Source organism: Xiphophorus maculatus, chromosome 5 (assembly GCF_002775205.1).
Source record: "Xiphophorus maculatus strain JP 163 A chromosome 5, X_maculatus-5.0-male, whole genome shotgun sequence".
NCBI lineage: Eukaryota > Metazoa > Chordata > Actinopteri > Cyprinodontiformes > Poeciliidae > Xiphophorus > Xiphophorus maculatus.
The window spans coordinates 24,410,229-24,424,440 of record NC_036447.1 but is presented as its reverse complement, the minus strand read 5'-3'; the positions used below and the strand labels follow the sequence as shown (position 1 = coordinate 24,424,440).

Here is a 14,212-nt window from a genome sequence, read left to right as displayed (position 1 = left end):
ATTAAAATAATTTTAAAAAGCATATTTACAATCCAGGCTGCATAGTGGCGCAGTTGGTAGCACTGTTGCCTTGCAGCAAGAAGGTTCGATTCCCGGCCCGGGGTCTTTCTGCATGGAGTTTGCATGTTTTCCCTGTGCATGGTGAGTTCTCTCCGGGGACTCTGGCTTCCTCCCACAGTCCAAAAACATGACTGTCATGTTAATTGGTCTCTCCAAGTTCTCATTAGGTGTGAGTGTATGTGTGGTTGTGTCCTGTCTGTTTCTGTGTTGCCCTGCGACCGACTGGCGACCTGTCCAGGGTGAACCCCGCCTCTCCAACGTTAGCTGGAGATCGGCACCAGCACCTCCCGACCCCATTAGGGCAAAGTGTTAGAAAATGGATGGATGGATATTTACAATCCAGAATGTCACATGCCTGCAACCATCCTTCCTAACAGATCTAGAGTAATCAAACACATCCATCTCAAACTCAGCAAATAGTTTCCTCTCTTTTTGTGATTAAAGTCCCTCTTTCATTTGTCTATTTTTGAACAAAGATGACGGTGGTTACATATTTACCATCTAATCTTGAAACTCCCTTCAACCAAGCAAATTAGCGTTGTTCCAGCTTTCTTTAAATCTCTAAAGCACAGGTGTCAAACTCCAGTCCTCGAGGGCCGCTGTCCTGCAACTTTTAGATGTGCCTCTGCTGCACCACCTGAATAGAATAATTAGGTCAATAAGGCTCTGGAGAACTGATCTACACAAGGAGGAGGAAATTAAGCCATTTCATTCCAGTGTTTTGTACCTGTGACACATCTAAAAACTGCAGGACACCGGCCCTTTAGGACACTGGAGTTTGACACCCCTGCTCTAAAGCCTTCTGTGATCACTAGGGAAAACGGCGCACTCTAGTGGTGGGAAGATCTTAATTTGGCTACAATAGTTTCTGTAATAGTACTGTCCGTGGCTCATGAATTGGTGATATAGGCTGAATTTTTTTTCACTACATGTTGAACCATACCATGTCACACACCCCATACCAAACCATATGCACCATATCATATAATATCAGACTGAGATACCATTTCAGACCAAATCACACATATTTAGTTATAAATCACTATAGAAAACAACGTACAGCCTGACTAAAGAGTCATGTGAAGTGATTGTTCTTGGGCTTGTTACTTCCAAGAGGAATTATATTACAATAACCAATATACCATTTAGGAAAAGTAAGTATTACTTTTAACAGTCAAGTTTAAGACCTGAGTCGCTGTGGTGTTTTGTTTTGGATGTGGCCGTTGATTAAAAATCAACATATTAAGGCTTGTCCAAGTCCGTCTTCATAACATGAATTCAATATTGGTCCTACGTAAAGTCAGAAGACTTAGTGTAACGTCAATGTTCTTCAGTGGACGTTAAACCTGACAGTGATTTGCATACGAATAACAAAGTGTTGTTTCTTAAAAATAACAAAACAGATGAGTGGATGAAAAGAAGAGAAGCAGGAATGAATCCTTCATGTGTCCCCATGTTAGTCCAGCAGCAATTGAGTTACAATTCTTTAAAAAACAAGTCTTCTCTGTAATAGCCGAGACCTAAACAACTCCAGAGCTAAAACTTTGATGACCCTCCCCTGCTCCTAAAGATGACAAATCTCATGGTTCGCTCGAAGGCATCTTTTGATTATTTTCTTTTTTTTCTTTTTCAAATCTAACAGCATAAATAGTACACATACAAAAGACTCCATTGCTAAATTGATGTCCTTAAAGACCTACAACAGAATGCAATCAGTACTGTGGCAAGTGTTAAACCCTAACTGGGAGGACTCACAGGATTGCCTGGTCACGGAGGATGAAGTAAAGTTGGATGCAGACATTCTTTCCAGTACTTTGTTTAATTTTAGGCCGGCTTTTAGTCAACCTTTTCTCGGCCAGAGGAGTCGAGGAAGACGTCTTTTTTCTTCTTTTTTTCTTGAGTAGTTGTATAGCAACATTTTATAAAACTTTTTGGAAAAACACCTGAGGTCAATCTGCTATAAACGGCAGAGTAAATAAAAGCATCAAGATATGTGGATTAGTCTTTTAAGGTCTGGATGATTTCAGATCTACGTCATAGTTTTTGCCAGTTAGCCTATTGAAAAAGCTCATTGTCCTTGTCAATAGGTTGTTAGTAGTAGTAGCTACTAGTTGTAGTTGACTACTAAATGTTAGTAGTTAACATTTAGCTACTCTATATGTCTATAGCCTTGACATAAACAAATATATTCCAAATCATAGAGAGAATATAGTCATTTAGGCAATGACTAAATGCAGCTACGTATTAAAATTTGTCACAAACTAAATGTGTTTCTAAAATCCACATTAAAAATTTACAAGGAGACAACAGTTACACTTCCACAACCTTACTTTTTAGTCGAAAGCTTAATGCAACATTTAGCCTATATCCAGAATTTTACCCAGAGGAAACCTAAAAAGTGATTAAAAAGGAACAAAATAAGGTTAAGTTTCTCTCCACGGCCAAAGGACAAGACCAACCTAATTTTGGATTTGTTTCTTAGAGCAAAAACACATTAGTATTCACAGATGCAAATTTGCCTCTCCGTGCATGCAAGCCAAAGCTGCAGACACACATTAAGAGAAGAAATTTTTTACATGAATGTCACACACTGCTTAAATAGCTCCTCTCATTCCCCATCTACAGGAACGTGAGGGAGAACCAGACCAGTTTGAGAAAATCTACCATGAATAAAGTGTTTACTTGGCTTACCAACGCTGTTCTTTGTAGCAACCCCTCAGTCCTTTTATGGTGTCGTCTTGCGTCATATCCCTTCATTGCTGGAAGACCTAATTTAAAACCTTGAATTAAACTTCAGGAGAGCAATCCCATTTAACTTTTATTATGGCCTCAACACTTTAATGTACGCTAGTAAAACAGTTAGACTGGCACTACTTTAATGTGTTCCATCCATTAACTCTGAATGGAAATTAAGATAATAAGAATTTATTGAATTTTTGGGAAATATGTCACTTCTTTTTATTTATTTATTTATTTTTAGAAATATACAACCAGAAAAAAATGGTAAATAAATAAAAAAAACTTAAGATTAAAAACATCTAAAACAAACATACATTGCTCTTCTGGCAAGTTTTTACTACATTTTGAAATATATTTTCTTATTCTTTTTATTTATAAATTTATATGAAGTGTTTTATATATATATATGTATATATATATATATATATATATAGAGAGAGAGAGCGAGAATATATATACTGTATATGCAAAGAATATACAAAATTCCTTGCAACATAGTGAATATAATCGAAGAGTCATCTGTTGACACCACTAGCAACGATATGCAAATGGGCATTAATTCAATAATGTCCATTTGCATATCTTTGCCCATTTGCATTTAGTTATTAATTTCTTACTAAGTAAGTAATTTCTTACTTCCTACTGTGTTAGCATATTCTCAAGATGAGAAATTGTGGAGGCATTGAACAAACTATACCTCAAAGCCTCATGGATTCCACACCATTGCTCAAAGTGGGCATGAAATGCATTTCCACAGATTTATGGGCTCAAGAATGATGTAAAGAATTTTGCAGGCATTAATACTGAGGAGGTAAATCAGCAGCTTTTCCAAATTTTGCAGATTCTTGTTATTGTTTCTCTGTTAGCATGTTTATAAAATTGCAAGCTAAAGCAAGTCTGTTTGCACAGCACATTCCAGCAACAAGACAATTCAAAGTGCTTTACATGATGGAAGCATAAAACAATCAAAACATTACATTGCAGTGGCACAAAAACGAAATGCAATGACAAGTTCAAGCACATAATAATGTTCTAGTTTATATTGTTCAAAGGTAACTCTAAACAAATGGGTGTTTAGCCTTTGATTTAAAGGAACTTAGCATTTCAGCATTTTTGAAGTTTCTTCCAGATTAGTGGAAAACAAATGTTTTTTGGTGCTAAGCCATTAAGTGACTTCTAAGCTAATAAATATAATATAAAGTTTCTCAGTAATGGGGAGCCTTGAGGTGATGTGCTCCAGTCTCTGGCTTTAGTAGAAATGTGAGCAGCAGCGTTCCCTATCAGCATTAACTGTCTTTTTTTTCTTAAACCTGATCTGTGACTATATTGTTGTATTAATCAGGGCGACTAAAGATTAACGCATGGATGAGTTCTTCTAGATCTCACTGTGACATTAGTTCTTCAATCCTGGAAATGTTCTTCAGGTGGTAGAAGACCAACTTTTTAATTGCCTTTATGCGTCTCTGAAGGTTCAGGCCTGAGTGGATCACTTTGCCTGGATTTTGGACCTGATCAGTCATTTCGTAAGAACTGCAGCTGTGTGCTGATGCTCCCCCTTTGGTCCAAAAATCATTACTTGAATTTTGGCTTTATTCAGATAAAGAAAGTTATGGCACATCGATGCGTTGATTCGTTATATGCATTCTATGAGAGGGTTCATGAAAAAGACTGATGGGGGATATTTATCAAACCTGACAGTCACAAAATATCCCATGAATCAGGTCAGTGAAAATACACTATGAATGGATTTTTCATAATATCCAAATCCAGATTTAATACCTGCATGTTAAGGCAGCACAAAAAGCATGTGCTTTTGCATAGATGTAAGAAGTAACATAATATGTAGATAACATTCAGATATAGCTGCGTTATACCTGCATCTTGTATTGAGCTATTGCCTCTTTCACATGCTCTCTACTGAACTGTTTTCTTGTTTCACCCACTGCACTTTGTCCCATCAGCAAAGTACTCTGAAAGCATTTATTATTGCTGCTGAGGACGGCACTTGTAACTAAAGAGGACATCCTGTCAGGAAGTGATTAAATCAGTACATTTAAATGAGCGCATTAATTATTAAGGGTACCTAAGAAGAACTCCTGCTGGTTTTGGTGGTCACAAAATTACTTGGTCTGATCAGGAAGAGAGACATTTGCAGAAGACAATTAGTTGCCCCCCCCAAAAAACTGCTCAATTACACAGAATTAACATTTGCCACCCACAGGTCAGCGAGGAAAAGGAAACGGAAAATGGTGGCACGGCCATTAGGTTTTGGGAACGACGTGTTCTGTCATTTGGTGAGTGAAACCTGGGGTTGATTTAACCGCAGGGTTAATGCAGAGACACTCGAACCCTTTTAATCTTCCTCCGTAGGACAAACACAATAAAAAGTAAGCACACATGATTTCTTGTGGATAAAAACACAAAAATTCTAAATTTATCTCAAATCAGTTTCTATTTGGTTTATTTTCTTCTGAATATAGAAATAAATACTCAGAAGTTTTTGTTTTGTTTTTTCTGCTAGTTGTCACACAGCTCTCTGTCAATTCTCCAATCAATCATTTAAAACAAATAACCCGTGGCCACTTTTTCCAAATGTTGTGGCTGCTGGCACATTAGGTAGAGTTTTAAATGGCTTTGTGTTTACTACCTTTCCTTTCCTCAGGTTACCTTATTTAAGAATTAAATTCATAGACACGGCTCTTGCGTAATCTCCCAGTACAGTGTCAAATGAAGTCAGGGGAAAATAAATCGGAAGAAAGGGGTGCAAGTCATAAGCTATACATATTATGCATTGAAAATCATGCACAATATTTAATATTTGTGAGTCAATTTTATCCTCCATGCCTGTTTTTTCCCCCATTTGGTTTACCTCAGTGTATTTCCTCCTTTTCCTGCCTCAAGCTCAGCCTGTTTACACATTTAGACTTGGCTTTCACTCAAACCAGTCAGATAACTGTAAGCTTAAAGTTTGTGCAGTTGTCAAAAAAAAAAGATAAAGCTCCCTCCTCTCCTGCTCTCAGCCATCATTTCACTGCATGTCACGTCGCTCCAGTCATAAGTCACATAAGTTATGCGTCACATCTCATCTGTGGCTTTTTAAAGCGCTGCTCCTCAGTCGATCACCAACACGAGTACGACTGGCTACCGCAATACCGCCCTGAATACGATGACTCCTCACACACACCTTGATGTCTGAAAGTGTGTCTGCCACTGGCCTGTACATCCTGGCCTTTTTATACTTCCAGTAAACATTAAATTATTAACAGTTCAGCTAGTTGTGGGTTGTTTTTTTCTTCACATTTTGTTTATTTCAAGGGAAGAAATGGTGGACTGACTTCTTGAAGTTAAGTAGAACTTGTTTTAAAAGCTTTTCGCATTATTTCTGGTACATACATTCTATCTGATACAGGATGGATGGAGTTATTGCTGAGATATTTTTAAAATGTCAGATCAGAAACCGAGTCGTCCACACACATCAGTGCCATCATCACTGCACACTCTTAACAAATCGTACTGCATCTGGAGCCATTATGTTTCTCAGTCACATGAATAATAATAATTATTATTATTATTATTATTATGTCTGATTGGTGAAGGACTAGTTTAATGCATCTCTTTTTGAAAAGATGCTCCATAGACTAAAAGAGTGGAGATGCTCTTTAAGTGGTCTGATGTCGCGCCATCACTCTTCATCCTTGATATATTTGACATGAAAAGCCGGCCAGCTGTTAGGAACTCTGTTGGTTTAACAAAACAAGAATAGTAACGGCATACAGCTAATGGAACAGGACAAAACATTATATTGAGTTTAATAAAGCTAAATCAGATAAATTCTTTTTGAAGCGGTGAATGCCTAGTGTTGTAATACATAAATAAAGTTTTTTAAAAATGTAGCTATTCACCGACTGTTTTAAAGAGTTTGTTCTGTGCATGAAATATTCCTGTCCAGATTTGACATTCTAATAAAAATAAATGCTCCCTTTTCATGTTTTCACAATCTCAAAATTGAAAAGTTTGGTAAATTAAGTGAGAAATTAAGTTAGATTTTTTTTTTTTTTTTTTTTTTAGTTTATTAAATACCGTTATCATGTTTATGGGCATAAATTAAATTTCCAGAAAGTTTCCAACTAGTTTTACTTTTTTATCTTATTTTATACATTTGCTTACACTGGTTACGCTTTTTATCAACTTGAAATTTTAACAGGTACTCATACAGTTTTGAGATCCAATGTCTGTAAATGTGCAGGTGTAGCAGCTTCTCTTTTTTTTCTTAGTGTTTCAGTATCTTCCTCATCTAAGTCTGTCTTTTCAAACACCCCACAGCCATGGAGCAAGCAAAATACACCATTTCCTGAATCAGACAAGTATTTTTAAATATGCTGACCTGCATCCATGCAACGAAAACAATCTCCTCTATAAGCTGGATTTCAGGACAACAACTAACCAGCAAAACTGTGCCAGATACCTGAGACAGAATCCCTCATTTAAACATGCTTCACTTTTTGTCCCTCTTCACCCTAAATCCTTTTTCTCTCCTTTACTGATTTCTTCCATGCAACTCCAAATTCTGTTGCTCACTCAGACTCGCACATAAACACACAATAGGCTTTCAGTTAAGCAAGGCACAATTAAATTTTGTGTAGTCACGAGGAGTGAGAGTCGAAACAATGTAGTTGGACGTAAAAAAAGACAGTGCCCGAGAAAGATGGGGAGAAAAAAAGCTTAATTCCAGATATCAGCCAATAAAGTCTGATTGTGACTCAAAGGACGTTCCAGGCTTTTAAGGAAGACGTTTTGAGTCATAGCTTGAAAACCCAGATGGTAAAGGGGAATTAGTGCGACAGTCAGAAACGGGAGACGGGGGGCTTTTTTTTTATATAGGTTCATCTGTAATGCAGTAATAAAACGTTCTTGTCTAATTCAGAAAATATAAAATACAGATAAATTAAATTAAAAGCATGGTTTAGACATAATTTGTCAATTTGGAATTTGGTTAGCAAAGTTTCACACCAGCTTGCAAGTCAAAGTTTTAATGACACAAAACCTGCAACATGAAACACATTTTTGGGTAAACTAGACTTTTTTTTTCTTAAACTAAGAACCCTTCACCTTGTAGGAAGGTGCTGGGTTCAAATCCCAACCTGGAGTCTTTCTACATGGATGGATTCTCTCTGGCTACCATAATTTCTCTAATACTCTGAATATATGCATTTTAGGTTAGTTAACTACTCTAATCTGCTGTTCATAACAAGTTATTCATGAAGCAAGGTTTATTATTATTATTATTATTATTATTATTATTATTATTATTATTCTCTAACAACCCATCCTTTTGGCTGTTAGGCGTATTATCTCTTCAATCACAAGTTATTTGTTTTTATTTGCTTTGGAGATTTTTGAGACGCCAAAGGCGGTACAACCAATGGTGCTGGTGACACAGTTTGAGAAGCGTGGGTGTAGAAGAGTCTACCCCGGTCCAGTTTTTACAGAATTGTTTAATTAAAGGTGCTCAAACACCTCCAGTTTTGTGTTTTCACCATGCGTGTATACTAATCCAGTATCAGATCAAGTACTTTATATTTTGCAATGGAATTATGTGGGCTTAAAACTTGGACTCAAAATAAGCTAAAACCCTTGAGCTTAGCCTGGTATGAAGCGCTAAAACAGATGCTAACTTTAGCGTTGCTGGTTGGGGGGGGCTAGCTTGTAGAGGAGACGCTCCATATTCGTCACAGCTTTCTGAAGTTCGACTTACGACCTCAGGACCTTTACTGAGGGTCCTGAGAAGTTGTACCCTACTTCTGTTTCTGCTTATTTTAAGTATTAACTGTGAATAACAGCCCCTTGTGGTATAAAATCTTTAAAAAAAACACTTGGAGCTATTTAAGCTAACAGTTAGCAAGAGGCTATATGCTACCAGTGTTCTGGTAGCATATACCATATATACCATAATTGGTCATTTGTTTGACTGGTGTTTTTGCATAAGTAATACACAGTTTTAGGCATTTCCCTGCTGCCACACACCGAACTAAATGAATGGGTGATTAACTTTTGCAGCACAATTTGGCATGGAGAGGAGCTAATGAAATCATTTGAATCAGCTGTCCTGGAGCAGGGAGACTTTTAAAACACAAAGAACTGATGGAGAAACTCTGTGTTATGGTATCAATGTTTTGTTTTTTACAACCGGAATTATTACATAAAAGCTAATGCAAAAATTTTCATTTCTGTGGTGCAGTCGTGTCCAATCAGTCATTCATCCCAACACACCGACCCATCCCTGCCAAATGCACATTAACATGCATCACCAGATGCTCAACCGTGTTTGCTGATGCTGACTGAAATTTACGGTCCGCATGAGGTTAAACAAAATTAAACACTGCTGTTACACAGAGAAGGATTCTGATTGGTAAGCGGACAAAGTCCTTTATGTGAAGGAGAAAAAAAAGGCAATAATTAAAAACCTTCACTTATTTATTGAAAGAACAGTTTATTAATCTAATGTGTGTACTCATAAATCCTAAATTGATCAATTACTTTAGGTTGTTATTGTGAAAGCTTATTAAAGCATTTTCATATTTTGAGTTAGTCTAACAGTTAATTAAAACAATAAAATTTTTTGAGGTTGTAATAAAACTTAAAAATATTATTAATTCCAGACGATTTTCAACCTTAAAAATAATCAAAAAGAAAGCTCTTCCTTTGTGTAATATGTATTCAGCTTTGGATGAGGTCGGTAGAGGCAGCGCCGTTATACTTTACAGACTGAGTAAGTGGTAATATTTTTCACTGTGTTTAAGGGAATTTTTTATAAAAGTTTTTCTTGTTCTCTTTGGTAAAAAGTTGTGAGACAAGAACCAAATGTTTTCTCCTTAAGTGGGACATTTTGTTTTTAAAGATTTGTTTCTGACTGCATCTCATGGCAGCTTGCATTGCAAAAGCTGCTTAACTACATCCTTGACGAAAGAAAAAAATGTCCCAATATATTCTCCGTGATTTGTGTGGTGTCAAAGCATGAACAAAGTCAGAGATGCTCTGGTTTGGAGTTCAGTTTCCTCTGTAGTTTTTCAATTTGAAACAATCAAGACTTAATGATTCTGTGAAGCGAGCTGGGTAACAAAGTCATCCACTCATTTGTTAGTTGTTGTTTTTTTTATTAGTTGCACTTTATGCTCTTGCGGTATGTTTTAAATTTAACACAGTTTATTTTTCTGCTTTTATTTCAGGTTCGGAAATGGTTGAGGCCCAGTGTCAGAGGTTCGAAGTGAAGAGCGCTGATGGCGAGAGAGTTCTGTTTTCTGCAGACGAGGAAGAGATCAGCATCGGAACAGAGAAACTTAAAGTCACAGGTAAAGTGTATGCCACGTACTGTGTAGATTGCGACATAGTTTTTTACACTTTCACATCGTTTTCTTCTTGTAGAACGTAGCGATATTACTAACGCAGAATAATGTTGGTGGTGGGACTCCATTAAAGATTTTGATCGAGTCAATTTGCAGGGTCTAAACAAATTTAGATCAAAAGCAACATTTTGACAAAATAAGCAACATTCTCAACTCAAAACACCTCTTTTGGTGCAAAATTATTAAATATACTGTACAAATATGCGAGCTCAATAATAAATATACAGATTGTTTTTTAATCTGTTGTATAAGAAATGGTGCAAAGTACTGGTATAAACTTTCGATTTTCAAATATTTCAGGAACTCCTGATTGTTCATGTAACTTGCACACGCTTGTCTTCTCTAGCGTCCCATCAGATTTTTTTTCTTTTTCATTATTTTACCACAAACATGATGGTTTTCTGCTTTTCTGCACCAATTTATTGTCTTTCTGAAAGGAGCGCTCATGTACTCAAGGCAGCACTGACTGTCATTTGCTCTTGTTTTGTTTTTGGGGACTTAAGTCAGACCACTGACGCTGCCAAGAAAGTATTTATGTTCAACCTCTGCACCAAATTATAAAATCCACCAGTAGCTCAGTTTTGTTTGATCTTCAATGATTGAAACTGTTTCCAATCAAACACTTGAACACTTAAATTGTAGACGTTTTCCGTCTAAACACCTTGTAGTTCAGTTAAGATTTTTTTCTCACTTTTTCCCAATTTTCCAAGAGTTTGTTTTCGAATGTTTTCTGAAAAATAACTCATGCACACTGTGAGTCATACGAAGTCATGACGAAACTGACCATCTGTTCGAAAAAATACGCTAAGCTCCCAGGTTTGCACTTGTCATAAAGTGTGCCAAAAGTAAATGTTCATTGATAAGTGGAAAAATCTAGTGTTTCACAGTGAATAGCAAGTAGAAAAACCTTCAATAATCACTCTGAACTCATTTTGGTTATGATCTTGGTGACGGGTATTCAAAATAAGTCTTCGCACGAACCCCATGAATTGAAGTTTGAAGGTGAACTTATGCTAAATCCACTCCCACAGACTCGTATAGTGCTGAAGGCAATTTGGGAGATTTGTCCATTAGAGTCGCTCTGAAAGAATGAGGGCAAAGAGGTTTAGGGCTTTAGGTGATTGCTTTTGTCTTTTCCTGGGTGTCGGAATGAAGAGAATGACCAAGCGTCCAAAAGAGCCACGTAAACCTCTAAGCGCAGGCTCATCGTGTCACTGTTTGAGTATGCTGGTATTTTTAAAGTTTAAAAAGAGTGACATTGCTACACGGATTTGTCAGAGTGAAACCAGCTGGCTTGCCAGTTTCGGGTCACCGGCTGCGCTTTGAAAACACACCGTGGGTATTCTGAACGAGGAAAGGTGCCGCCAAGCCGACGGTGACGAGCTCATAAACATTTCATGCAAACAAGAGAGAGGCGACAAAATCCCCAAAGCAAGCTTGGAAACAAATGCCAAATTCCTGCTGGCAAGATAAGCTGCATTGTGCGGAGCTCAAACGATAGAAAGCCCACACTAATATTCATAGTTTGTAGAAAATCGAGTTTTGATTCTCAGAATTTCCTACAAAGGAACGCCGCCCGCTTCGGCTATGAACATCGACTTGGTCGTCTCATTATCGGCGGGCCCGCCGGTGACTTTGCCTCATGCAGTATTAAATTTGCTGCGGTGCTGAGCTTTCAATGTACCATCTATCGTCTCAGCAAGAGCTACTGCCAAACATCTGTTCACAGCTGCAGAGGTGGCTGCTGGACACAGGGGGCTAAGCACGTCATTTTATCAGAGCCAGCCTGTTTTTTTTTTTTTTCAATAGGAGGAGGAGCATGTTGGGAGGAGGATAATGAAATCTCAGCAAAATTAGTTGGGACATGTTTACCCCCTTACTTTTAGCATCTCGTTAAATATCCTGTCTGCATCAGCACCGACTTGGAGAACAAAAAATGTTTAACTAAAATAAACTTTCCAGGATCTAACCTCCATTTCTCCACACTGCTCCTGAAATTAACACAGGGCCAGGTTTTACTGGAAATGCAAAATGAGTAGAACTGACATTATTTCCGAAAATTGTGACCTCCAGGGAGCAAAGACTGTATGAAGAAGTTGGTGTCATTTGATGTCAAAATAAGTGTTTTTGGTTTTACTCATTTTACCCTTTTTTCCTCTCTACAGGGGATGAAGGAGTGGTTTTTAGCCATTCTGTCGAGACTTCGCATGTCAGGGCAGAGCCATTTCAGGACCTTAAGTAAGTACTTCAATTATTTGTGTCTGTGTCATGGAAAAGTTAATATAGTTCACTAATTTGACAAATAAAACTGAACCTCACAGACAATTGGACATATTTTTAAGTGTTTATTTCACCGATTACGATGGTTTACACCTAATGAAACTCCAGATAGAGTTTCTCAGAAAACTTGAATATCGCATTGCACTCATTAAAAATGAAATTGAATACAGAAATGTTATGTTCTGGCAATGATATGCACTGAGTGGAGTTGTCTGTTGATTTTGTATTTGCCCATCGGGGGGTCTCAAACCAGTTATGACCCAAAGTTCTGGAATCATATGCTCTTGTCTTCCATCACTTCACTATATTTATTCTGTATTCCCCACATGGTTCATAGACCCAATGAGTTTCTTACCTAAGAGTGAAACCCCCAGCCCAAATTTCTTGGACCTTTCCACTTCATTTCCACATTTATTTAGATGCCCTTTTAGGTATGAATCACGCACACAGTAACAGAGGTGTTAATGTTGTAGCTTTTGCCAGTGCATCAACTTTACATTGTGACAAGTTTAGATTTCAGTTTCAACCTTTAAGTCATGGGAAAAGAAAAACTGAGACTTTGAAATGCTAAGGTACATATTTGGATAATTATCAGTTGTATGTGAAGCAAGGTAACGGCTTGCTTATTAGCGCTGTCAATCACCCTCATGTATGTGCTGCTCACACCCTCCCCCGTGCACTCAAATAAATTGTACTAAATTTTCTCCCCTGTCAGTGGAGCCTGTGGCTAATTAGCTAGCTACCATGACCCTCGATGATGACATAGATAAACAGTGTTTCTGTAACGTTAAGTTGTTTCTCTGCCATTAACACTGCTGCAGCACGTACACGAGTGTGATTGACGAGTGTGATTGACGAGTGTCAATCACACCAATCATGGTTCCGATTGGTTGTTTTCTAACTGAGCAGGGAGGAGGCAGTGGAGCTCAATGTTTTCACAGGTTTTCTGTCTCGTGCTGTACTTCCACATCATATAGACAGTTTTAATAAATGTGTAAAAAAAAATTTTTTTTTAAAAATGTAATGTTAGTGGTGAGAGTTAAGGGGTTTTAAAGAAGAAAAGTTATCTAATAATATTGTGGTAATGACGGGGACCAATCGTTTTACTTTTATTATATGTAATTCAAACATTTTCATAAATGTGGTCAGTCAGGCTACATTTACAATCCCCATGGAAATCCCTGTAGGATATAGATGTGACTCAGCCAGAGCCTCCCTGAATTTATGATGTGACTAATCTTGGTTGAGAGAACATGGTATCAAAAGATTCTCCCAGTGAAAAAAAAAACTTTTACAGTAGGAATATAAAGACATGTAGATAGGAGAAACACTACAGAGGCTCTGCAAGAGTTAAAATGTGGGAGAGAAACCGAGGTACTTACAGTATATGTTCTCAGGTAGGTAGTGGAGAAAAAAAAAGGCTGGAGAGTGGAGACAAAAAGGAGTGACACTGAAATCTGACACTCAACAAGAGTGATAGCGGCAAAAGCAGGACTGGGGCAGGAGGTGATAAGGACTGTCAAAAGAGAAGGAAGTGAGAAGACAAGACACTGACAGAGAGAGGAGAGAGAACGAGAGAGACAGAGAGAGGAGAGAGAGACAGAGAACGAGAGAGACAGAGAGAGGAGAGAGAGAATGAGAGAGACAGAGAGAGGAGAGAGAGACAGAGAACGAGAGAGACAGAGAGAGGAGAGAGAGAATGAGAGAGACAGAGAGAGAGCGCGAGAGAC

At 37.7% G+C, this 14,212-nt stretch overlaps 1 protein-coding gene across 3 annotated transcripts in view; it reads left to right on the top strand.

Moving 5' to 3' along the window:
- The window catches only part of sgcz (sarcoglycan zeta), a 342,032-nt gene that overhangs the window by 275,272 nt on the left and 52,548 nt on the right, over positions 1-14,212 (top strand). For all 3 annotated transcript variants that reach the window (XM_005807872.2, XM_023334551.1, XM_023334552.1), the window contains exons 5-6: positions 10,026-10,148; positions 12,368-12,440. In XM_005807872.2, the coding sequence (XP_005807929.2) occupies positions 10,026-10,148; positions 12,368-12,440 (196 nt within the window). The remainder of the gene's footprint in view (positions 1-10,025; positions 10,149-12,367; positions 12,441-14,212) is intronic.